General features: G+C 47.5%; 1 protein-coding gene across 7 annotated transcripts in view; it reads left to right on the top strand.

Annotated features, from left to right (window-relative positions):
• The window catches only part of STRIP2 (striatin interacting protein 2), a 103936-nt gene that overhangs the window by 654 nt on the left and 77018 nt on the right, over positions 1 to 26264 (top strand). For 6 of the 7 annotated variants that reach the window (XM_078851196.1, XM_073328936.2, XM_078851195.1 and 3 more), the window contains exons 2-4: positions 12117 to 12186; positions 19050 to 19124; positions 25799 to 25933. In XM_078851196.1, the coding sequence (XP_078707322.1) occupies positions 12117 to 12186; positions 19050 to 19124; positions 25799 to 25933 (280 nt within the window). Of the gene's footprint in view, positions 1 to 12116; positions 12187 to 19047; positions 19125 to 25798; positions 25934 to 26264 lie in introns of those variants that run through there. The other variant, XM_078851197.1, reaches the window with a different exon arrangement.

Here is a 26264-nt window from a genome sequence, read left to right as displayed (position 1 = left end):
CGTCCAATATTGTACCTAGAGGGAGACTAAAATCCCCGATTTGCACCAATCGGCTGATTTCCTGAAGCGTGAGAAACTAGCCAGCTGCCCGGGATTAGGAAACTGCCATTACCGTCAGGTTGTTTCATAATTGTTCATTACGGGATTTCTTCCCCCTTCCTCTGAAGCATCTGATTCTGGCAGGCAGGGAGAGGATACTGATTAGATGGATACCGGGTATCTTCCGGTTGGGCAATTAAATGCAAAGTAATGCACATTAGAAAACACAACCCCCGCTATACACGCACAATGCTGGGGTTTAAATTAGCTGTTACCACTCAAGAAAGAGATCTTGGAGTCACTGTGGCGAGCTCTCTGGAAACATCCACTCTATGGGCAGCCGCAGCCAAAACAGGGAACGAATGTTGGGACTCATTAAGAAAGAGATAGAGAATGAGACAGAAAATATCATGTTGCCTCTCTATAAATCCATGGTGCGCCCACCTCTTGAATATTGTGTGCAGATGTGGTCGCCCCATCTCAAAAAAGATATATTGGAATTGGAAAAGGTTCAGAAAAGGTCAACAAAAATGATTGGGGTCTGGAATAGCTTCCGTATGAGGAGAGATTAATAAGACTGGGACTTTTCGGCTTGAAAAAGAGAGGACTAAGAGGGGATATGATAGAGGTCTATAAAATCATGACTGGTGTGGAGAAAGTAAATAAGGGAGTGTTATTTACTCTTTCTCATAACACACGAACTAGAGGTCACCAAATGAAATTAATAGGCAGCAGGTTTAAAGCAAACAAAAGGAAGTATTTCTTCACACAACTCACAGTCAACCTGTAGAGCTCCTTGCCAGAGGATGTTGTGAAGGCGAAGGCTATAACAGGGTTCAAAAAAGAACTAGAGACATTCATGGAGGATAGGTCCATCAATGGCTATTAGCCAGGATGGGCAGGGATGGTGTCCCTAGGCTCTGTTTGCCAGAAGCTGGGAATGAGCAACAGGGGATGGATCATTTGATGATTCCCTGTTCTGTTCATTCCCTCTGGGGCACCTGGCATTGGCCGCTGTTGGAAGACAGGATACTGGGCTAGATGGGCATATGGTCTGACCCAGTATGGCCGTTCTTAATTCCTACCTTGATAGTTAGCAGTATTTATTTAATACTTGGCTGGAGCCCCATAGATGCATGGCAAATGGAGACACCAGGAATTTCCCCACACACCCCCTGAATTTCCCCCAACACCCCTCCCCCCCCCCCCAGTTTTGTGAACTAGTTACATGCAGTATTGCCTGTTTAGTGACTGTTTGCAAATTTGAATTGAAATTGAAACATTAATACACACTTTAAAAGCATATACAGTGTATGATAAAATATGTGTATCTGAAAAAATACAATAGATTTGAAAAGTATGGACATAGACTAGCTTCCTTATACAGCTGTTGGTTTTTATGACAATGTCAGTGCATTCATTTCGGTGATGTTGGCCAACCTAATAATTTCAAATGATGATTTGTAAGCGAAGTCTAAATGAGCTCTCCCTGACAGCTAGTGATGAGCTGGGGGCTGCGGGGAAAGGCTTCAGGACCAGATTGTGTTTACATTCACACCTAATCTACTAGGTATCCAGCAAACAGAGCTGTGTTGCCCAAGTGATCGATTTTGGCTGCGGTTGGGTTACAAATCACTGGAATGCGGGGTGCGTGTGTAATGAAATGTTGTTCTTATTGTAGGAGCAAAGAGCAGTAGAACTGTACTTCGCCTCTGCTGATTGAGGGCATTGAGAGAGAGGGTGGGGACGGGTGTTTTGCTTGATGGTCTGCCTGAATCACGAGTACCATTTGACCTGCCCCTCTCCACTGTTTAAAGACAGAACTGAGTAGGCTCCATCGAGAGTCTTTTGTTAAGTGACCACTACAGCTGAAATCACTGATAATCAGGTCTAAGTGCCTAGACCTGCTGTGGGGCAGTGTTTCTGTGGCAGAGACGGGCCAGCCTGGACTAGCAGCGAGGTTCCCCCACTGAGAGCTCAGCCGAAATCACTGAATGCTGGTGGAACCTCAAGAGACCAACTATTTAGAAAAGCTGGACGTGCACAAGTCAATGGGGCCAGATGCGCTGCATCCGACAGTGCTAAAAGAGTTGGCGCATGTGATTGCAGAGCCATTAGCCATTATCTTTGAAAACTCCTGGCAATCAGGGCAGGTCCTGGACGACTGGAAGAAGGCTAATGTAGTGCCCATCTTTAAAAAAGGGAAGGAGGAGGATCCGGGGAACTACAGGCCAGTCAGCCTCAGCTCAGTCCCTGGGAAAATCATGGAGCAGGTCCTCAAGGAATCAATTCTGAAGCACTTAGAGGAGAGGAAAGTGATCAGGAACAGTCAGCATTAATTCACCAAGGGCTAGTCATGCCTGACTAATCTAATTGCCTTCTATGACGCGATAACCGGCCCTGTGGATAAGGGGAAAGCAGTGGATGTGTTATTCCTTGACTTTAGCAAAGCTTTTGACGCCGTCTCCCACAGTATTCTTGACAGTAAGTTAAAGAAGTATGGGCTGGATGAATGGAGTATAAGGTGGGTAGAAAGCTGGCTAGATTGTCGGGCTCAACGGGTAGTGATCAATGGCTCCATGTCTAGTTGGCAGCCGGTATCAAGTGGAGTGCCCCAGGGGTCGGTCCTGGGGCCGGTTTTGTTCAATATCTTCATTAATGATCTGGAGGATGGTGTGGATGGCACCCTCAGCAAGTTGGCGGATGACACTAAACTGGGAGGAGAGGTAGATACGCTGGAGGGTAGGGATAGGATACAGAGCGCCCTAGACAAATTAGAGGATTAGGCCAAAAGAAATCTGATGAGGTTCAACAAGGACAAGTGCAGAGTCCTGCACTTAGGACGGAAGAATCCAGTGCACCGCTACAGACTAGGGACCGAATGGCTCGGCAGCAGTTCTGAGGAAAAGGACCTAGGGGTTACAGTGGATGAGAAGCTGGATACGAGTCAACAGTGTGCCCTTGTTGCCAAGAAAGCCAGTGGCATTTTGGGATGTATAAGTAGGGGCATTGCCAGCAGATCGAGGGATGTGATCGTTCCCCTCTATTCGACATTGGTGAGGCCTCATCTGGAGTACTGTGTCCAGTTTTGGGCCCCCCACTAAAAGAGGGATGTAAAAAAACTGGAAAGTGTCCAGCGGAGGGCAACAAAAATGATTAGGGAACTGGAACACATAACTTATGAGGAGAGGCTGAGGGAACTGGGGATGTTTAGTCTACAGAAGAGAAGAATGAGGGGGGATTTGATAGCTGCTTTCAACTATCTGAAAGGGGGTTCCAAAGAGGATGGATCTAGACTGTTCTCAGTGGTAGCAGATGACAGAACGAGGAGTAATGGTCTCAAGTTGCAGTGGGGGAGGTTTAGGCTGGATATTAGGAAAAACTTTTTCACTAGGAGGCTGGTGAAGCACTGGAATGCGTTACCTAGGAAGGTGGTGGAATCTCCTTCCTTAGAAGTTTTTAAGGTCAGGCTTGACAAAGCCCTGGCTGGGATGATTTAGTTGGGATTGGTCCTGCTTTGAGCAGGGGGTTGGACGAGATGACCTCCTGAGGTCCCTTCCAACCCTGATATTCTATGAGCTCACAGAGGTCACAGTGGCAGGTGGCAGCAGAAGGTGATGGCACAGGGCTATTGGCAACAGAGCGATGGAGTGAACAGTGACAGAACGAACAACAGTGGCCAGAGCGAACAGTGAGCAGCTGGAGGAATGAGCAAGGTGCCGTCTTGCCCCCGAGCTGGGAGGTGAACTCATGTGAAAGCAGCTCTGAAATCTGAGTCTCCACTGAGCAAGGACAACACCGGTGAGTGCTCATGAGGCTGTTAAGAATGCTGGAGACACAACACAGTTCATGTGAACAAACATGGCCGTGGCATCGTACTTTCTATTTAAGGAAGAGATACCACACGCTACAAACTGGAGGCCAATGTTAAGGGCATTGTCACTTGTTCATCCTGAAGTTGAACACTGGTTCTGAACAAGACCAGCAAATGCTCACTGTCTTTCTGCAAGAAACTCAACTGACTGGCTAGAATCATGTGGTGCAACAGTGAAAGACTCAACGGTTGGAAAAGTGAAGAACTCTCTCATCACAAAAAAAAATTGCATACATGGCTGATGAATGCACCAATGCAAATGGGCATCAAGTAACTGTGTACTGTGATGTCAGTGGTAGGCCAGTAGATGCATTTCTAGATGTTCAAGTTATAGAAGACACATCGGCTGCATCTGTGACAACCCACATCTTTGAAGAGTTAAATGCTTGTCCTTTGGACCCCAAACAGTTGGCTGCTTGTGCATTTGATGGAGCTGCAAACTTCTCTGGAAGACATGGTGGAGCACAAGCTTTGCTCAGAGAAAAGTGTAACCCTAATCTCACCTGTACACAGTGCAGAGGCCATCTACTCCAACTAGCGCTAGTACGAGCTGCAGACTCTTCAAAAGACATTTTAAAAGCTATATAGCTTACGCTCAAATAAATTGGTTAGTCTCTAAGGTGCCACAAGTACTCCTTTTCTTTTTGCGAGTACAGACTAACACGGCTGTTACTCTGAAACCTATATATTTAATGTCTTCATTATACTCGTTTTTTTCAGCAAGAGTCCAAAAAGACTGAATATCTTGGAAAATATAGAATATACACTGGGACTGAAGTTCAAATTCGTCCAACCTGGGAAAACCCTCTGGCTCTCTCATGATAGATCCTTGGCTGTTGTCTTAGAATCATAGAATCATAGAATATCAGGGTTGGAAGGGACCCCAGAAGGTCATCTAGTCCAACCCCCTGCTCAAAGCAGGACCAATTCCCAGTTAAATCATCCCAGCCCGGGCTTTGTCAAGCCTGACCTTAAAAACCTCTAAGGAAGGAGATTCTACCACCTCCCTAGGTAACGCATTCCAGTGTTTCACCACCCTCCTAGTGAAAAAGTTTTTCCTAATATCCAATCTAAACCTCCCCCACTGCAACTTGAGACCATTACTACTCGTTCTGTCATCTGCTACCATTGAGAACAGTCTAGAGCCATCCTCTTTGGAACCCCCTTTCAGGTAGTTGAAAGCAGCTATCAAATCCCCCCTCATTCTTCTCTTCTGCAGGCTAAACAAGCCCGGCTCCCTCAGCCTCTCCTCATAACTCATGTGTTCCAGTCCCCTAATCATTTTTGTTGCCCTTCGCTGGACTCTCTCCAATTTATCCACATCCTTCTTGAAGCGTGGGGCCCAAAACTGGACACAGTACTCCAGATGAGGCCTCACCAATGTCAAATAGAGGGGAACGATCACATCCCTCGATCTGCTCGCTATGCCCCTACTTATACATCCCAAAATGCCATTGGCCTTCTTGGCAACAAGGGCACACTGCTGACTCATATCCAGCTTCTCATCCACTGTCACCCCTAGGTCCTTTTCCACAGAACTGCTGCCTAGCCATTCGGTCCCTAGTCTGTAGCTGTGCATTGGGTTCTTCCGTCCTAAGTGCAGGACCCTGCACTTATCCTTATTGAACCTCATCAGATTTCTTTTGGCCCAATCCTCCAATATGTCTAGGTCCTTCTGTATCCTATCCCTCCCCTCCAGCGTATCTACCACTCCTCCCAGTTTAGTATCATCCGCAAATTTGCTGAGAGTGCAATCCACACCATCCTCCAGATCATTTATGAAGATATTGAATAAAACCGGCCCCAGGACCGACCCTTGGGGTACTCCACTTGATACCGGCTGCCAACTAGACATGGAGCCATTGATCACTACCCGTTGAGCCCGACAATCTAGCCAGCTTTCTACCCACCTTGTAGTGCATTCATCCAGCCCATACTTCCTTAACTTGCTGACAAGAATACTGTGGGAGACCGTGTCAAAAGCTTTGCTAAAGTCAAGAAACAATACATCCACTGCTTTCCCTTCATCCACAGAACCAGTAATCTCATCATAAAAGGCGATTAGATTAGTCAGGCATGACCTTCCCTTGGTGAATCCATGCTGGCTGCTCCTGATCACTTTCCTCTCATGCAAGTGCTTCAGGATTGATTCTTTGAGGACCTGCTCCATGATTTTTCCAGGGACTGAAGTGAGGCTGACTGGCCTGTAGTTCCCAGGATCCTCCTTCTTCCCTTTTTTAAAGATTGGCACTACATTAGCCTTTTTCCAGTCATCCGGGACTTCCCCGGTTCGCCACGAGTTTTCAAAGATAATGGCCAATGGCTCTGCAATCACAGCCGCCAATTCCTTAAAATTACTCCAGCCATTATTACTGGCTTTGGAAAGTATCTTCCAAGATGGGATGGATCTAAGTAGTGAGGCTGGTGGATTACTTTTGCTACTATGTTCAGAGAAGACTATTGCCATTCTCTCCCTTGTAAGTCTACTGTGGAAACCACTTGGGTCATTAAACAATGCTGTCCAGGCATCTGCTACAACAGTAGTAGATCTTTGTCCAGCAAATAGAAGCTACATTTGGATTAATGAGAGAGCTATCCGTTGAAAACGCACTGGAAGAAGCAAAGACTTCAGTCCAGAAGTTGAGTAATAAAGGCATTTCTATTGAATCCTTAAGTGAAGAGGACACGAAGTGTTTAAGACAACTGAAAAAGTACACGACTCGATTCTTAAAAATCTACAACAGCGACTTATAGATTTAGTTGGGGATTGGCTCTGCTTTGAGCAGGGGGTTGGACTAGATGACCTCCTGAGGTCCCTTCCAACCCTGATATTCTATGATTCTCCTCATAGCTTTTACAGATCCCTGTCCTATAAAACACGGACAGTTGGGTGGAGTGAGGCACTACCAGCAATGGGGCTGTCGTGCTCAGGACAGAACAGAGAATTTGAACATAGAGTGGAATATCATACGACGAATGAATGAAGATTTGACTTCAACTTCCGATGAAGTGAGCTGTAGCTCACGAAAGCTTATGGTCAAATAAATTGGTTAGTCTCTAAGGTGCCACAAGTCCTCCTTTTCTTTTTTATCATCACTAGTGGCTTGACCCAATCTTTGTGCTCTGTTTCCTGGGATGAAAGAAGTAGGAATTCATCTCTTGTTACTCCCAGTCACAACAGCTACAGTTGAGCATTCTTTTGCCTCATTGAATAGAATTTTGTCTTCTGAAAGAAGTCGCCTTCTGCCTGATCTTGTGAATGATCTAATGAGCATATCAGTGGAAGGAATGGAAGTACCGGACACACGAGAAGCCACCAAAGGTGACCGCATTGCATTCAAGAAGTTCAGTAACAGAGTTGTGCAAAATTATAACAAGAAACCAAGAAGGATGAGGGTATAGTGCTTCATAGAAGGCTTGAGTAGGCAACTTTAATTTTTGTGATGATTTTAAAACGTGAGTTAAATCTAATTAAATGGTCATGAAACATTTCAGTTTTTACTATGGTGCCATAGAGCCACCTTCACCCTCACAGTCTCACCCCTTATCGGCCCTGACCCCCCCCCCCGGATAAATTCGAGCCTCCCCCCTATTTCAATTCCAGGGGAAAACACTGGAGATATAATCTCTGCCTGTAAGAGTTTATAATCCTGACAGGGAACTGAGGGAGATGGAAGGAGGAAGGCTGTACCGAGCAGGGCTGGGGACTTGTCAGCCCAGCCTGACATGCCTTGTGTTAGTGTGGATTTAAAAAAGAACTGGTATCGTTTTAATGAGAGGGTCGCTGTGGGAAGAGGAGGGATTTGACGGCCACCACGTGGCGTGTGGGATCAAGGAGGACCCCGGTTCCAGCATGGGAGAAAGTAGAGAGGCGCTCGTGGGGAACAGAGCAGATGGGCTACGAGGGAGGCAGAAGTGGCAGGGGACAGGGTCTCACTGAGGTTGCCGTTGATTTCAAAGGGAGGAGAATGGGACTCTGTGCCTATTAGTGCTGGTGCAGCCAAGGCCCTACCAAACTGTCTTCTCTAAAACACGTTTTCAGTTCATTTCTCTCTCAGCGAAAACCTGCTGTAACTTCTTTTTAACATCCTGCCATTTCTGGACCTTTTGCTTATGACATTCTTCGGGGAGTTTATAGCTCTGATTTGGGGCATCTCATCTCCACAGTGGTGGGTTTTCTTCGATGCCAGCACCAGGGAATCGCTTAATCACTTCTCAGTTTAACTCTAGGTATGAACCTGATAAAAGAGAGATGAATTTAGATGCTGGGGTAACCCAGTTGAGTAGACCTATATAGAGAGAGCTTAATGTGTAGAACACAGGCGGATGGTAGGAATCTGTCTCGGTGGAACAGGATTGGCCATGAACTGTAAAAACCTGTTGACACTGCCCTATGTTCTGTAGGTATGAGTTGGAAGCTTTAGTTTAACCGTAGCTAATACTTGGGCTTGGCACTGAACAAGATGCGAGAGAGGTGGTCTCTTTCAAGGAACACACAGTTGACATGGGCAGTGGAATTCTGGCCTCAATACCCAGACGCATTCAATCCATTTTCTGGTCCGAGGTGCAGTATTCTTTTTGTTTTAGCTCCGTGCGTCACAGCCCCTTTGCTGGGTGGATTAACGTTTGCAGGCGCAAGGGCTTAACTGAATTCCTCCAAGGCTTTAGAGCTCAGAACTTAGTTGGTCAGCGCAGTGTTTTTGGTCTAAGCATTGATTACGTACTACGCTTTGTGCAGTCAAGGCTCTCTAAAGGTGTGAGACCAAATGTTAGAGCTTGAATGGAAGGTCTGGTAGAGCTGGGGGCAGGGAGTCGAGACATCTCAGTTCTATTTCTGGCTCAGCTGTTGACCTGCTTTGTGACCACTGTGATTCTGCAGGAGCTGATGGTAAAACTGGCTATTTATCCCAGCTACATCAGGAAAACTCCTCGCAGGACTTGTTCTGGGCTTAAAAGAAAACCAGTCAAGTGCTTGATAATGTTGACTGGTCCTGACAGCGTTTACACTGGCCCATGTCAGCTTTCTAGTACAGACAGCTAATGGGACATTGGATCTTAAAATCATATCATTCGGTCTTCTCCCCACCCACCACCGTGGCATTTGGCATCCAATATGTGTGACAGGCAGTTGGCCAAATTCAGCCTTTTAGCGATTGATCGCAGGCAAAATCCATTGACTTTAGTGGAATTTCACCCACCTAAGACAGGACTGAATTTGGCCTGATATTTTACGAGCAGCTGGAATTTGAAAGCAGGGATCTACGGTGGAGATGCTAAAAAGCATTGGTTTATAACTCCAACAGTGCTCAAAATAATGTCTGCTAAAATCATGCTGGAGTTCAAACAGGGAAATAAAGTAAGTTGGTAATCAGAATGATGTGAATGTAAGAACTGAGCCCTCATGACCTACAACAGCTAAAGACATTTTACCATTGGAAAGCTGGGGGGCCAGGCTCCCAAAGGTACAAAGTGCCTTCATTCATAGCCCTAATAGTTCATGAGCTCTCACATTTTAAGTCTGTCACTGGTCTTTCATATTTGCTTGTTTCTCATGGATCCAGGGCAGAATACAGCAATACGTGACACTTACCTAGTGCTCTAAAGTAGACCGACAGACAGACAGTGCTCTAAATGTACAGACAGTCTTCTCAATGCAATTTAAAGGGGGTGGGTGTTATCCCCACTTTACAGATGGGAACACTGAGTCAGAAGGGGAGTTGCTTGGAGCTGCACAGTAAATTGATGGCAGGGTCAGGATTAGGGTCCGAAAGTACCTAATTCCCAGCTTTACTGTTTCCTCTACAGTAAGGCATCTTGTGCAGTCCTCAACCTGTTGCAGGTGTTTTGGCACTTTCAGCTGCTGCCATTTGGTCCATGTCTACCCACTGAATCATGCTGCCTGTCTGCCTTCTCCTCCACTGATGGGAATTATTGGGCAGTGGGATGGAGGGGGATGATCAGGGTTGAAACTTGCTCCCTATTATAAATTATAAATTGGAATGGAAGTTGTTCGTAACTCTGAACAAAATGTTACGGTTCTTTCAAACGTTGACAACTGAACGTTGACTCAATACAGCTTTGAAACGTTACTATGCCTTTATTTTTTAGTAGTTTACGTTTAACACAGCACTGTCCTGTATTTGCTTTTTTTCTCTCTTTTTGTCTCTGCTGCTGCTTGATTGTGTACTTCCGGTTCCAAATGGGGGGTGTGGTTGACTGGTCAGTTCATAACTCTGGTGTCCGTAACTCTGAGGTGCTACTATATATTGAAAGGACACATGATGCCCGATCATTGGAAGTGATTTGAAAATTTGGAGGAAAAACAAATTTTGGAAAACCTCACAACATTTGGTGATGGTGGTTCATTTTGGGCCCGATCCAAAGCCCAATGAAGTCAATGAATCGTTGAGGACATCAGTGGGTTTTGCATTAGGCCCTGTTCTGACCGTCTCTGCAGATGTTATCTGTCATTCATGATTATGAATCTTGATGGTGCAAACTATTACTTCTGGCACTTGCTCGCACTCTAACACTAAAACAGGATTTTAGCTTTGAATGGTGGAATATTTTTTTTTTTTAACCTGACGTATCAACTGATACTTTTCAGGTTCTAAATTCACTTCTTTTTAGTTGATATTTGTGGTGCTTCTAGTTCTCCCATGTGGTCTCTCATCGGAGACACTGTGTGTGTTTACTCCACTTACTTTCTTCTCTGTGATGATCATTTACAAAGGTTCATGCCCCAATAACCAATTTCAGATCTCACGTTTTCCATCGGCTAAAGACACACACGTAGCCAAAGTAACTGTATTTCATATAGGCCAAAATATAGCCACGGGACATTGTTCCGTGGCTGAAAAAGGGAATGGATGAATGACTATAGTGATAGTTTGTCGACTCCCAGGAAACATGAAAGATGCCTGTATAATTCTATTGGAACGTAATTTGTGGAAACAAAGAAAGATAATGTCACATTTAATAAAAGTTGGGGGAAATTGGAGGAGAAAAATGAGATTTAGTCACTATTATTTGGGACTTCTGTTATCCAGATCTTGTTTTGTTATATACCTTTATCAGCTGATGTGAGACAATTTAAAAAAAACAACAAAACTTCAATGCCTGACTTTGTCACCGTTACTCACCTTAAGTAGTACCTTATTCGGTAAGTAGCCGATTGCTGAGATTACTCATACATTGAGGTCCTGCTCTATGGCCCCTGTTCAGGAAAACATCCCGGGAAGGGATTTTCCATTTGTATTTGAGGACTCCCACATGGGCACGAGGGGCTTTGTTTTCTTCTTTGGTGGTTTAAATGGGGTGGGGGAAAGCCGTCATTTCACTGTATCATAAGAGAGCTTTCCACTTAGGAGCAAACTGTGTTTGCATTTGTACCATAGATCAGAACATGATCAGATGAGAAACGGTCCATTTAAACGAAGGCAGGGTCCCTTTTATAAGAGCCAGACTCCGTGACCTGTTGGGGGAGCCTGCGGTACCTATGTATTGCCCAGTTTTCAGAGTAGCAGCCGTGTTAGTCTGTATTTGCAAAAAGAAAAGGAGGACTTGTGGCACCTTAGCGACTAACCAATTTGTTTGAGCATAAGCTTTTGTGAGCTACAGCTCACTTCATCGGATGCATGTGATGTGTGCTGGAAGCCTGGCCTGCTTCCTATTGTCATGCCGCAGAAGTGCCCAAACATGGCTTTGGGAGGATGGTAAAAATAGCTCTTCCCAAATGACCCGGTATTTTAAGCAGGCGGCTCTGGAGACCTGTGTCCACAATGAGGCTTGTGTATGCTTGGATAACTGTCCCCTGATTCGAAGGCCCTGGCGTGGTTTAATTTGATGTGCTCCTGATAAACCTTAATGGAAACCTTTGTCAGTGGTGCTGGGAAATATGTGCCGAGAGACCCCTGGCATCCTCCCAACGCTCTCCCAGCCCCTCACCCGGGGCTGCCTTGATTTTTCCTGACAACTACATGGGCCTGATGGAAATGGCTTGTCTCCTCCAGCTCTCTTTATTTTAAACAGAATATTCTGAAGCTATAAATAAAAGATGCAACAAAGTGAGATGCCGTGTTAGACCTGGGCTGTGTAGTCTATGTGTGTGTATTGACTGTGATTGTTCTATTTCTTCTGGGTGTGTGAGAGAAGCCCCTCGGTTTCCTGTCTTTCTATTGACAAAGGAATCTCTCTCCCCCAGGGCTCAGTGGACTGCCCCAGTGTGGAGTTTGAGTACGGGGATGCTGACGGCTACGCTGCTGAATTATCAGGTAAAGAAACATGCGAAAAATGGAGGTCAGGAGATTTTTGCTACATGTCGGTTCTCCTGAGCTATTGAAGTTGGCATCCGTTGGGTATAAAATCACTTGCAGAATAAGACCAGTTCAGTCAGAGGTATATATTTAATAATGTCATCTTCTATTTATAGAGCGCCTTTCATTCCAAAGGGCTTTACAAGTCATCCACAGCAGAGGGGAATTATGTCACCCTTCCCGGAAATGCATCCGTTTCTGGGGTGGAGCAAGAGCTACCTAACTGTGCTGCAGGTTAGGTTGGGAAATGAAATATGTAACACAGCAAACCTTAAAGCGCCTGGTGAAGGGAGTTCTAACAAAACAACTCCCAGCTGGCTGTGGTTGGTTAGCAAAGACCCAAAGTTCAGAGGTGTGTTTGCAAGAGTCCCCCTTCCGCCCCTGGGAGTGGGTGTCTCTGTGGTTGCTGTGCACATCTGCAACTGGCTGTTGACTCCGCTGCTGGTCATCGGCTGCCTCGGTCGGACGCTCACTGACACTTCTGTCCTGTTCTGAAGTCCCAGTGCTTAACCCAGATCTTGAGTGATTTCCCTGGGTAGCAGGAAACCTCACGGCCAATGCAGCCTCTGCATTGTCTTTCTTTCACCACTGTCCTGACCGCAAGTCTAAGGCATAGCCTCTAGACCTGCTCAGAGGTGATTCGACTCTGGTAATCACCAAACAGAAAGAGTGGTGATGCAGAGATGCACTGAGGTCACTTCTAAAGTGGTGTTGGCCTTCCTTGTCTAATGCAACACCTCCCCTGAGCGACGTGTAAATCTCCCCAAGTTCATTCGAGGTTGGATCACATTAAAAGCCCCCTTTCAGGCTCTCGCACAGGGAAAGAGGGTTGGTATTGCCTCCTCTCACTGGTGTGTGTATCAGTGGGCCTGCCAGACAGTACCTGAGCTGCCTTGAATGGTGGGGAGTGTTCATCTTGCCCAGGAAAGATTTGAGCAGGAGATCTGCCTCCCTTGTAACTTAAGTGCTCATGTGAGTGGATCTGTGCAGCTTTCTTGTAGCCCTTATTCCTTGCATCTGGAACAGGGTTGGACCCTCTTTTGGGATAATCCAGAGGTGGGCAGCCACGAAGAGCCAATAACACAGCTTTCCTTTCTTCCATGATGCACACAGCCTTGAGCTCTTGCAGTCCAAGACTCCTGTACTATACCAGATGTTCCCCAGGGTGGGGCCCTATGAACCCCATCATAATTCTACAAACCCTCTTCCGCAAAGATTCCCCTCTCGCTTATATTGGATTGTAATTCAACGTACCCAACGCCAAGTGGTCCCTTAGTGGCTAGAACGCTGAGTGATGTGACTCCCTGAGGTCACGATTGTATGTAGCCGGGAGATTTGGCCTTTGCCATAATATAGATTTATCATCTAGTTTAAAAAAACCTCCGTCTCCATACGCATTTGTTTGTGCCCACCAAGATGTACTCAAACGTACGTGACTAAGAAGTATCACCTAGAAAAGTTAGATGGGTGGTGGAGGTCCACATGCAAAGCAAAATCAGAATATATAACCAGAGGGTTTGCCAATAGGATCCCTTCCTAGATGAAGTGCAGCAGATTCTTTACATGTGGCCATGGGAGAATTTGATTTTTATCAGTAAACGTCAATTTCATCATGCACAGAAATGGGCAAAATAATATTTTCATCAGTATCAGTAATTTACAGGTAGGCTGAGTTTGAAAAATGCTGCTTGAGAACTTATTAGACTTTCATTTAAGACCTATTTCCTTTGTATATTTTGCATATGATGCTGACACTTTGTGTTTTTAGCAGGATGCTGCTTTAACTTTTGAATCTCAACATCTACTCTCATTAAATAATTCTCTCACCTCCCCCATGCATTCCTGCAACTCTGAAAACCTAAATTAATAAAAATAAAAAATGCTTAAAACCCAGATAACAATAAAAATGTTTAAACCCCTGAATTTTGCACAACTGTGAAAATTTTTTTTTTTTAAAAAAAAATCTTAAAAATAAGTGTCTGATGAAGTGTCATATTATCTGATGAAATTATTATTTTTTTAATCAAATTCTGCCAGAAGTATTTACGTGTCAGTGGATTCTGCTTCCTGTTTTGTTCAGATTATAGTTTTGAATGGCAATAGCAGGACGAATATCAGTAGCATGATGATGATAATTAAGGAGACTGCTCTTCATGTTTAAACCTCCTGCTTTTTATCTGTCTAAAGGGCTTTGCACACCATAGCTAGTTAATCCTTCAAGCACCCCTCGGAGATTACTGAGGACCCATTTGTGGCCTTGTTTTCTTGATTTTGTGCATGCTAAGAGCCCTGCACGTTCTTTGTTCTTCTCGTACATGAGAATTTTTTTCAAAATCCTAAAAGTTGCGATAAACGTTACAATCGCTGCTTCTTGTTTATTTGGTACGTAACCTTTCTGCCAGGTGGAGTCAGCAGCAGCGAGAGCCCAGTTCAACATCTCGGGGTTCCTCTTAACACTGCAAAACAGAAGCAGCTTGAGCCCCCAGCCAGTAATCTGCAAAAATTGACCACCACCCTGGGCGCCTCCAAGAGGCAGTACTTCCCCTCTTGCAAGCACCGAGTCTGTGTAACAAAAGAGAACTTTTTAATAAAAGGGAAAGGGAACCAAGTATTAGTTTGGGAAAACACCACAACCACATTCAAATCATGTAACCGTAAGCAGGCACCTCACTGTACAGTGTCCTGGGCAGGGTCTTTGCCTCAGTTTCCCACCTTGCAGTGGGAAAGTCTGATGAACAAATGTCCCTTTAACACATCACTCCCCGCTCCTGTGCGCCCAGCTCACAGCTGGCTGTTTGGTTAGCAAAGACCCAGAGTTCAGAGGTATGTTCGCAAGGATTCACCTTCCGCCTCTGGGAGCGGGTGTTGAGCCGTGTCTCCATGGTCGATGTGCACGTCTACAGCTGGCTGTTCACTGCCGCTGCTGGTCACGGGCTGCCACTGTTGGACACCCACTGACACTTCTGCCCTGTTCTGAGGTTCCGCTGCTTAACCCAGATCTTTTGTGATTTAGCTATGCCCCTAGACCTGCTTAGCAGCAATTCACCTCTGCTAATCACTGAACAGAAACAATGACAGTCAGGCTTTGTCTATGCCGTCACTTCATCAGCAAAGCTTTTGTCATTCAGGGGTGTTAAAAAAACACACACCCCGAACGACAAAATTTTACAGATGAAAAGCGCTGGTGTGAAGAGCACTCTCCTGTCGACAAGGCCGCTGCCGCTCGTGGGGGGTGGAAATTTTTTGTCTGCGGGAGAGCTCGCTCCTGCCGACAAACAGCAGCTACGGTGCGTGCCTTTTAGCTACACTGCGTGTTGTTAAAAGCCTTGTAGTGTAGCAATACCGTAGTTGAGTCTAATTAGCTCTGTCCTTAAACACTGGAGAGGGGGTGTTACCGAGGGCTTTCAAAACCCAAAGCAGTGGTAACTTCACTGTTTCACTCCATGCACTGTCAGGAGTAAATCAGTGGGAACACAGCAATTCTGTCTGATGAAACTTTAATACAGGTAAGCACTTTATCTAAAACTACAATTTATTAGATTTAAGCACACACAGACATAAGCAGTAGGTTGAAGACATCCCAAATAATTACCTAGAATCGGAGATGGTATTGAGTAATTAATAGCAGATCCCCGATGCCCGGTCACTTCCCTGCCGGGGAGTAAGGTGTCAGGAAAAAGGTCTCAGGATAGCTTCAGAGGACTGCTCCGAAGTACTCTCCAAGAACTGGAGCAGCTCAGGGAGTCAGAGTACAGCACAGGTAGTGGAAACCTCTCTGCACCGTCCCTCTCAAATAGGTACCCACCCTGCCTGCTCAGAAAGATCTCATCAAAGTCATTTCCTACTGACCCCTGGGCCCGTCAACCAAAAGATGCTGAGGACAGTGATTGGGATCTAGACCGCGAAACTCATCAGCTCACTTCCATAGGCTACCGAATAGCCATCAGCTGGTAACAACTTTTGATCAGTCAACTTGGGCTGAAAAGTGAAAGGCTTCCTGTCCCGTTCCTAGTCCCCCTCTTGTTGGGTGTCTGAGCTGAACCTAAGCTCTGAGTCACATTCTGTGCTCCTATGACTAGACCATGCAGACTCCTAGTGTATCGGTGTTTCATATCAGTGTTTCACTCAGTGGCTTCATCACACCCGCGTTCCAAACTCCAAGCAGAGCTGGCAGGGTGCTCAGCATAATCCTCAGGGCGACTGGTAACCAGTCGCGGGAGGGGTGAGTCATTTGGTGTTTGTTTCCAGGGCGGGAATTACTTTACTGTGAGAGTTACTCAGCTGTTCCCCTTCGTCGCTGCACCGTGTCCTGCTTTGTGGTCAGGATAAGCTGGGTGGGGAGGGAGTTAAGCACAGGTCGGGCCCTGTGTTCTTACAAGTGGAATGACTCAGGCTATTTCTGCAGTGTAATTGTCAGGGGGTCTTGAGCATATTCCTGCCAGCAAACTGTAAAGGGGTCACTATTTTTAGCTCTGCACTTCTAAGCAGAGGATCTGCTGGTGCGGAGGGGGTTGCAGTACATTTCCTCAGTGAGGTGTCCTTCCACCGCTGGAGAGAGGAGAAAGTAGTTCTCCTGGCTATCCTTTGTGTGATCCCAAACCCCCATTTAAATGAGCACCGATTACTTGACATTCCTGGAGTTTTCACCCTTATCTCGTGAATATCAGGAATCAAGACCATCTCGATTTTTTCCAGAGGGGAAGTTCAGCCTCTCAAGCACTTGCAGTACCAAATGGCTTTTGGAGCCCATGAAATGTCATTCTGCCACATCGCAACTTGATGGTTTGGTGCAAAAGTGATAGTGGGTTGGGATGCGCTGGTGCAACATCAGAGTTTGTCCGTAGGACAAAGTCTGTGAAAGGGTTGCCTTCGCTCTTGTAGTGTCATAAATTATAGATAGAAGTACCCACCTCCTGCAGTTCATATTGGGTTTTCCTGTAGAAGGAGATTGTTGGTCAAATTTGACACCAAATACAGGTTGGGCATTGTGGGACACCTCTTGGAGGCCATTTACAGCGACCTAACCAAGCGCAGTGTCTACCCTGAGACTGCGTTGATCTAACTTTATCGCAGAATGCTCCATGCCTCTCGTCAAGGTGGCTTTATTTTGTTGGCGTAGCAGGAGAGTTAAATCAGCGGGAGGAGTGTTGCAGTATGTCTGTCTCCGCTGTTTTGTCGATGAATGCTGACTGTGTGGTGTAGACAAGGCCCGAGTTACTTGGTTTTAATGTACACTGTAAGTTCCTTAAAGCAGGGATTGTCTCGACCTCTAAGGGTCCAGCCGAGTAGAACCTGGGTCTGTAGGGCTTCAGGTGATGAACACTTCCACCCTGTCACTTGGCAGCCAGGGCATAGCGTGCACTATAAATCATAGGGAATAAGCAACACAGGACATGCCTCTCACCAAATACCCAGTGGCAGCAGCCCTGTGACCTCTGATTGCTCCAGGCGCATTATTTAGGCACAGAAGGAGTTCCAGGAAGCTGTCTCTGCAGCCTGCCGGTACCTGGCCTGGTGCTAGAACAGACCCCACTCTTGTTCCCTACTTCGGACTTTGGCTCTAACTCCTGGCTTGACTCCTCTTCTGTGACTAGTCTGCTGATTCCTGACGCTGTCTCTGACCACTAGCTTGACTTCTGATGCCTGCTGCAGCCACTAGGCCTGCCCGATTGCCCACATCCCAGTCGTGACACACTCAGTTTCAGTACCCTGCACAATGGGGGTTCTGATCCACATTCGTATTGTAAGATAAATCATAATTATTTGTATCTATCCCCAGACTTTTGTGACCCCTTTCGCTACAAAACTCAGCGGCAATAGAAACAACTTCAAAAATAATCCCGAGGAAACATTCCCCGCAGTGCCAGCAATTCCCATTGGCTAGTGCCAGAGAACTTGGGGATGCAATTGACTAGAAATGGGGAAATGCAAAAAAGTAAACAAGTGGCATAAATGGTGTTATGTCAATTAGATTTTAAAAATGCCGTTATAGCAAACGGCAGTGGTGCTGGTAACACACATTCAGTGAGTCTTTGCTTATGTGTGTTGTATTATTTTGTAGCTTAGCAATAATTATGGATCCCCCACTTTAATAGCGTGACATTAAAGTGAACAGAGTATTTTCTAGGCTCAGTCAGAGCTACCTAAACCCACCCACCATGTTTCATCCTCACCCTGGCTGCATTTTTTTCATTTACAGTGAGAGTATGATTTTGAAACTTGGGCACCAAAGTGAGAGAGGAAGGATGTGCATGTAATTAAGGATCTGGTCTGAGAATCTGGAGATCTGGATTCTGTTCCTGGTTCTTCCACAGACTCTGTCCTTGGGGAAAGGCACATTTCTGTCCTTCCATTTCCCGTCTGTAAAATGGGGATAATACTTCCTTACTTCACAGAGGTGTAGTTAAGGTACATTAATTCTTGTGAGGCACTTGGTGGTGGTAGAAAAGCCTATTAATAATAATACCTCGCTCTTCTATAGCACTTTTCATCCATGGATCTCAAAGTGCTTTATAGAAGAGGTCAGGATCATTATCCATATGTTACAGATTGGGAAACAGGCTTAGAATGGGGACCTGACATGCCTAAGGGCACCCCACAGGTCAGGAGCAGAGCTTGGAATAGAACCTAAGGTCTCCTGAGTCTCAGTCCAGGGCTTTTCACTAGGCCAGGCTGTCCTCAATCTAGTTAATTTAGGCATCCAGTTTCCATGTGTTTGCTCAAATGAGTAGATCGGCCCTGAGGTGCCCCTTTGAGAACTCAGGCACTGGAACTGGTAAGTGGGGCTATCTGTCTCTAATTCCTGTTGTCTTCCCCAATAGAACTGTACAGCTACACGGAGGAGCTGGAGTTCACCATCAATAGGAAGTGCTTTGAAGAGGATTTTCAAACTCAAGGTATCCTGGTCCAGACTATTGCATCTCATGTGGCAAGACGGGTCCCAACCCTGCAAACCTGTCCTCATGAGGAGCCCTTACCTGGGTGAACAGACCTCAGTGGTACTGCCCAGATGGGAGAAGTGGTACTTGTGCCAATTAAGTTTTGCAGGATCTGGATCCGTATACTGCGCCTTCGGTATCTGGGCTGACTCAGGGTTTGAGGTGGGGTTGTGAGAATTGGGCCTACAAAATGACTTTCCGTGTGAGCCCAGCTGTAAGGAATCAGCAGAAGTTCATCAGATGTCACAATAACTAAGGCTATGATTTAGTCACAGGTATTTTTAGTAAAGGTCATGGGCAGTAAACAAAAATTCACTGCCCGTGACCTGACCATGACTTGTACTATTTACCCATAACTAAAACTTGGGCCAGGTCTGCAGGTGCTCTATGGGGTGGGGCAGTCTGGGAGCACAGCAGGGTGTTGGGGGGTGGCCCAGGACCCGCACTGGAGGTGGGGGTGGGTGGCAGCATGCTGCCCAGAACCCCGGCTGGCACTGGGGGGCTGGGGAACGGTGGGGCTGGTAGGCTCCCTACCTGGCTTCATGTGTCCCTGCAGCTCCTAGAGGGAGGGAAGGCCGGTGGGGGCTCTGTGTGCAGCTCCTGCCAAGCTCCGGCTCTGCAGGGGGCAGTGCCTGCAAGCAGGGACAGCGCGCAGAGTCCCTTGGCCCCTCCACCTAGGTTAGGAGTTGCAGGGTCATGCTGGCCACTTCCAGGGAGTCTCCCCTCCCCTTTCACGTTGCCATCCTTATTTCTGTGCTGCTGTTGGCGCAGCCCTGCCGTCAGAGCTGGGCACCCGGCCAGCAGCCGCTGCTCTCCCGTCTGCCATCAGAGCACAGTGGCAGTATATATACTTGTGGGGCTGGGGCCCCTAAACGACTCCAGACACAGAGGGGCCCGATCAAATAAGTTTGGGTATGTCTATACTACGAAATTAGGTCGAATTTATAGAAGTCGTTTGTTTAGAAATCGTTTTTATATAGTCAATTGTGTGCCCCCCCACGCAAAATGCTCTAAGTGCATTAACTCGGCAGAGTGCTTCCACAATACCAAGGCTAGCGTCGACTTCCGGAGCGCTGCACTGTGGGTAGCTATCCCACAGTTCCCGCAGTCTCCGCTGCCCATTGGAATTCTGGGTTGAGATCCCAATGCCTGATGGGGCAAAAAACATTGTCGCGAGTGGTTCTGGGTACATGTCGTCGTCAGGTCCTCCCTTCCTCCCTCTGTGAAAGCAACAGCAGACAATTGTTTTGCGCCTTTTTTTTTTCCTGGTTATCTGTGCAGACGCCATACCACGGCAAGCATGGAGCCTGCTCAGCTCACTGTCACCGTATGTCTCCTGGGCGCTGGCAGATGCGGTACTGCATTGCTACACAGCAGCAGCAACCCATTGCCTTGTGGCAGCAGACGGTGCAATAGGCCTGAAAACCATCCTCCTCATGTCCGAGATGCTCCCGGCTGCCTCGGTAAGGTCGGTCAGGAGCGCCTGGGCAGATATGGGTGCAGGGACTAAATTAGGAGTGACTCAACCAGGTCATTCTCTTTAGTCCTGCAGGCAGTCCTATTGCACCATCTTCTGTTGAGCAGCCAGGAGATGTGGATGGCTTGCAGTCCTTCTGATCCATCTGCTGCCAGACAAAGATGTAAAAGATAGATGGAGTAGATCAAAACAAGAAATGAACCAGATTTCTTTGGTATTCATTTGCTCCTCCCTCCCCCCCCAAGTCCTCCCTGAAATACCAGAGGGAGGGATAGCTTAGTGTGTTGTAGCATTGGCCTGCTAAACCCAAGGTTTTGAGTTCAATCCTTGAGGGGGCCATTCTGTGTGACAGTTGTTTGTTTCTCCTTGATGTCAAGCCATCCCCTTTGTTAATTTTAATTCCCTGTAAGCCAACCCTGTAAGCTATGTCGTCAGTCGCCCCTCCTTTTGTCTGAGCAACGGCAGACAATCGTTCCGTGCCTTTTTTCTGTGCAGACGCCATACCATGGCAAGCATGGAGCCCGCTCAGATCACTTCGGCAATTAGGAGCACATTAAACACCACGTACATTATCCAGCAGTATATGCAGCACCAGAACATGCCAAAGCGAAACCGGGCAAGTAGGCGACGTCAGCGTGGTGACGAGAGTGATGAGGACATGGACAGAAACTTCTCTCAAAGTACGGGCCCTGGCAATGCGGGCATCATGGTGCTAATGGGGCAGGTTCATGCTGTGGAACGCCAATTCTGGGCCCGGGAAACAAGCACAGACTGATGGGACCGCATAGTGTTGTGGGTCTGGGACGATTCTTTCAATCCAGATTCTAGAAACTTTCACATGTGTAAGGGCATTTTCATGGAACTTTGACTTGCTTTCCCCTGTCCTGAAGCGCATGAATACCAAGAGGAGAATAGCCCTGTGGAAGCTTGCAACGCCAGACAGCTACTGATCAGTTGGGAATCAATTTGCAGTGGGCAAATCTACTATGGGGGCTGCTGTGATGCAAGTAGCCAACGCAATCGAAGATCTGCTGATATCAAGGGTAGTGACCTTGGGAAATGTGCAGGTCATAGTGGATGGCTTTGCTGCAATGAGATTCCCTAACTGTGGTGGGGCGATAGACGGAACCCATATCCCTATCTTGGGACCGGAGCACCAAGCCGGCAAGTACATAAACCGCAAGGGGTACTTTTCAGTGGTGCTGCAAGCACTGGTGGATCACAAGGGACGTTTCATCAACATCAACATGGGATTGCTGGGAAAGGTACATGACGCTCGCGTCTTCAGGAACTCTAGTCTGTTTCAAAAGCTGCAGGAAGGGACTTTATTCCCAGACCAGAAAATAACTGTTGGGGATGTTGAAATGCCTATAGTTATCCTTGGGGACCCAGCCCACCCCTTAATGCCATGGCTCATGAAGCCGTACACAGGCAGCCTGGACAGTAGTCAGGAGCTGTTCAACTACAGGCTGAGCAAGTGTAGAATGATGGTAGAATGTGCATTTGGATGTTTAAAAGCGCGCTGGCGCAGTTTACTGACTCAGTTAGACCTCAGCGACGAAAGGTCATGCTCAAATAAATTGGTTAGTCTCTAAGGTGCCACAAGTACTCCTTTTTCTTTTTGCGAATATTCCCACTGTTATTAGTGCTTGCTGTGCGCTCCACAATATCTGAGAGTAAGGGGAGGACGTTTATGGTGGGGTGGGAGGTTGAGACAAATCGCCTGGCTGCTGGTTACGTGCAGCCAGACACCGGGGTGGTTAGAAGAGCACAGGAGGGCGCGGTGCGCATCAGAGAAGCTTCGAAAACCAGTTTCATGCTACGGTGTGAGAGTTCTGTTTATTTCTCCTTGATGAAACCCCCTGCTTCACTCTACTTCCCTGTAAGCTAACCACCCTCCCCATCTCCCTTCGATCACCGCTTGCAGAGGCAATAAAGTCATTGTTGCTTCACATTCATGCATTCTTTATTAATTGATCACACAAATAGGGGGATAACTGCCAAGGTAGCCCGGGAGGGGTGGTGGAGGAGGGAAGGACAAGGCCACACAGTACTTTAAAACTTATTGAATGCCAGCCTTCTGTTGCTTGGGCAATCCTCTGGGGTGGAGTGGCTGGGTGGCGGAGGCCCCCCCACCGCATTCTTAGGCATCTGCGTGAGGAGGGTGGTTGGTTACACAGGGGCTGTAGCGGCGGCCTGTGCTCCAGCCGCTTTTCCTGCAGCTCAACCATACGCTGGAGCGTATTAGTTTGGTCCTCCAGCAGCCTCAGCATTGAATCCTGCCTCCTCTCATCATGCTGCCGCCACCTTTCAGTTTCAGCCCTCTCTTCAGCCTGCCACCTCTCCTCCCAGTCATTTTGTGCTTTCCTGCACTCTGACATTGTCTGCCTCCACGCATTCGTCTGTGCTCTGCCAGTGTGGGAGGACAGCATGAGCTCAGAGAACATTTCATCACGAGTGCATTTTTTTCGCCTTCTAATCTTCACTAGCCTCTGGGAAGGAGAAGATCCTGTGATCCTTGAAACACATGCAGCTGGTGGAGGGGGAAAAAAAGGGACAGTGGTATTTAAAAAGATACATTTTATAGAACTATGGGTACACTCTTTCACGGTAAACCTTGCTGTTAACATTACATACATAGCACGTGCTTTCATTCCAAGGTCGCATTTTGCCTCCCCCCTCCCCGTGGCTAACAGCGGGGAACATTTCTGTTCAGCCACAGGCAAACAGCCCAGCAGGAACGGGCACCTCTGAATGTCCCCTTAAGAAAAGCACCCTGTTTCAACCAGGTGACCATGAATGTTATCACTCTCGTGAGGATAACACAGAGAGATAAAGAATGGATGTTGTTTGAATGCCAGCAAACATACACTGCAATGCTTTGTTCTACAATGATTCCCGAGTACGTGCTACTGGCCTGGTGTGGTAAAGTGTCCTACCAGGGTGAACGGAATAAGGCTGCCCTCCCCGGAAACCTTTTGCAAAGGCTTTGGGAAAGAGCCACAAATGCCAGGGCAAATTAATCATTAAACATGCTTGCTTTTAAACCATGTATACTATTTTAAAAGGTACACTCACCAGAGGTCCCTTCTCTGCCTGGCGGGTCCGGGAGGCAGCCTTAGGTGGGTTTGGGGGGTACTGGCTCCAGGTCCAGGGTGAGAAACAGTTCCTGGCTGTCTGGAAAACCGGTTTCTCTGCTTGCTTGCTGTGAACTATCTACAACTTCATCATCATCTTCCTCATCCCCAAAACCTGATTCCGTGTTGCCTCCATCTCCATTGAAGGAGTCAAATAATATGGCTGGGGTAGTGGTGGCTGAACCCCCTAAAATGGCATGCAGCTCATCATAGAAGTGGTATGTTTGGGGCTCTGACCCGGAGTGGCCGTTTGCCTCTCTGGTTTTCTGGTAGGCTTGCATCAGCTCCTTAAGTTTCACGCAGAACTGCTTCGGGTCCCTGTTATGGCCTCTGTCCTTCATGCCCTGGGAGATTTTGACAAATGTTCTGGCATTTCAAAAACTGTAACGGAGTTCTGATAGCATGGATTCCTCTCCCCGTACAGCGATCAGATCCTGTACCTCCTGTTCGGTCCATGTTGGAGTTCTTTTGGGATTCTGGGACTCCATCATGGTCACCTCTGCTGATGAGCTCTGCACTCACCTGCAGCTTGCCACGCTGGCCAAACAGGAAATTGAACTTCAAAAGTTCGCGGGCCTTTTCCTGTCTACATGGCCAGTGCATCTGAGTTGAGAGCGCTGTCCAAGGCGATCACAATTGAGCACTCTGGGATAGCTCCCGGAGGCCAATACCGTCTAATTGCGTCCACACTACCCCAAATTCAACCCCGCAAGGCCGATTTCAGCGCTAATCCCCTTGTCAGGGGTGGAGTAAGGAAATCGATTTTAAGAGCCATATAAGTCGAAAAAAAGGGCTTCATCATGTGGACGGGTGCTAGGTTAAATGGATTTAATGCTGCTAAATTCTACCTCAACTCCTAGTGTAGACTGCACTAAAGATTGCGAGGGGCTCAGGTACTCTGGTAATGGGGGGATATAAATACTAAAGGTTGTAACAGAGCAGACGAAACAAAGAGAAGTGTGCGCTGCTCTCGTCCGTGAGGAGCGTTCCAGGATCTTTGTCTCTACAGAAGATCCCAGCATCTCTAAGGATCCCCTCGTTGTTCGGACGTGAATTCTCACTGCTCCCCCGCCGACATGGGTCTGTATCGTCTCCATTTCGCAGAGCTGGGGGACAGATGCACAGAGCTAGCGAGCGAATTGCCCGCGGTTACACAATGAGTCGGGGCAGTCGGGAACAGAAGCCTGACGCACATCATTAGTGCTTTCCCACTGGCTAGTGACTGAGAGCCTGCTAATGCCTGAAACCCCAGAACTGCTGCTGCCTGCAGAGGGCTCGTCCAGGGCTGCTTTTAGATAATGCTGACGGGTTCTGTGACATACGCGTGTGCTTGGCAGCTGACGATCCTGCAGCCTTGGGTCCCCTACACGATGAGTGAAGTGAGGGATCTCGAGAGCAATGGTGGACTCGGCCTGGCTGGACTATTTCCCAGTGTCCCATGAGTTGGCTGTGTCCAACAGGAACAGTATGTAGGGTGGCCGCTGCCCCATCCCCAGAACACCGGACATGCCTGTACTATGGGAGCGGCGTGGGCCTGTCCCTGCTAGCGTGACCTCACACACACGCTGTGCATAAGGGGGTGCTGCCCAGAGGCAGCCATTTTGAAGAGCATGCCGTTCCGTCAGCACGTGAGATCATGCCGGCGGGGAGGTGGAGTGGTGGGAACTTCAAAATGGTGTCCCTTATTCATGATACCGGACAAAACCACGTCTGGTTTAGTCTCTGTACTGGACAGGGGACAAAAGAGGACTGGCTGGCTTAAAACCAGACAAGTGGCCTCCCTGACAATGTCATCCATAGGAAGGAGGGTGCTGAAAACTGGTCTAGTGCCCAGAAAAGTCCGTGTGCGTCTCCAGCATGCCAGTGATACTGGACACTATTCCACTTGGCTTCCTTCCATCTGCTTTGACACCCAACCCTGTAGTATCTGAAAGAGGCTGGAACAGGATCCCTGAAGGAAAAGGGACCAGACCACTGCGGGGCCAAGATCCTGGCTCATTCTCATCTCTTGTTTCCAGTTCAGGGCAAGAGATGGCTGGAGCTGGACCTGGCTCAGCAGAAGGCCTATGTGATGCGGTTGCTGGACGGGCTGGAGGTGGTCAACAGGGACAAGAGGCTGAAAGCAGCACGAGCTGTCCTTTATTTGGCACAAGGTAACTGCCTGCGCCCAGCAGACGGCACCGCGCCAGGTGGCATTTGTGCTGTGGGTTTACTCGGAAAGGTTGGTTGCATGGGGTTTGCTCCTAAGGCGAGGAGGAATTGTTTGCTCCCCGTGCTCGATGGGTTGACTCTCGAAGCCCTGCGTTGTCTAAGGGCTTGTTTAAACGAACACTTAGTTCTCGTCAAGCTGGGGTGAAAATCTGCCTGGTGCTTGCCTGCCACACGCTGTGTCTGTGTGGAACCGGCTACTGGATGCTAAAAGTTCCTAGGTGTGCTTTGATCTGTCCCACTTTGAGATGGGATAGATCAAAGTACACCAGGAAA

Source organism: Lepidochelys kempii, chromosome 1 (genome assembly GCF_965140285.1).
Source record: "Lepidochelys kempii isolate rLepKem1 chromosome 1, rLepKem1.hap1, whole genome shotgun sequence".
NCBI lineage: Eukaryota > Metazoa > Chordata > Testudines > Cheloniidae > Lepidochelys > Lepidochelys kempii.
This window is presented reverse-complemented; position numbering and strand designations above follow the sequence as displayed.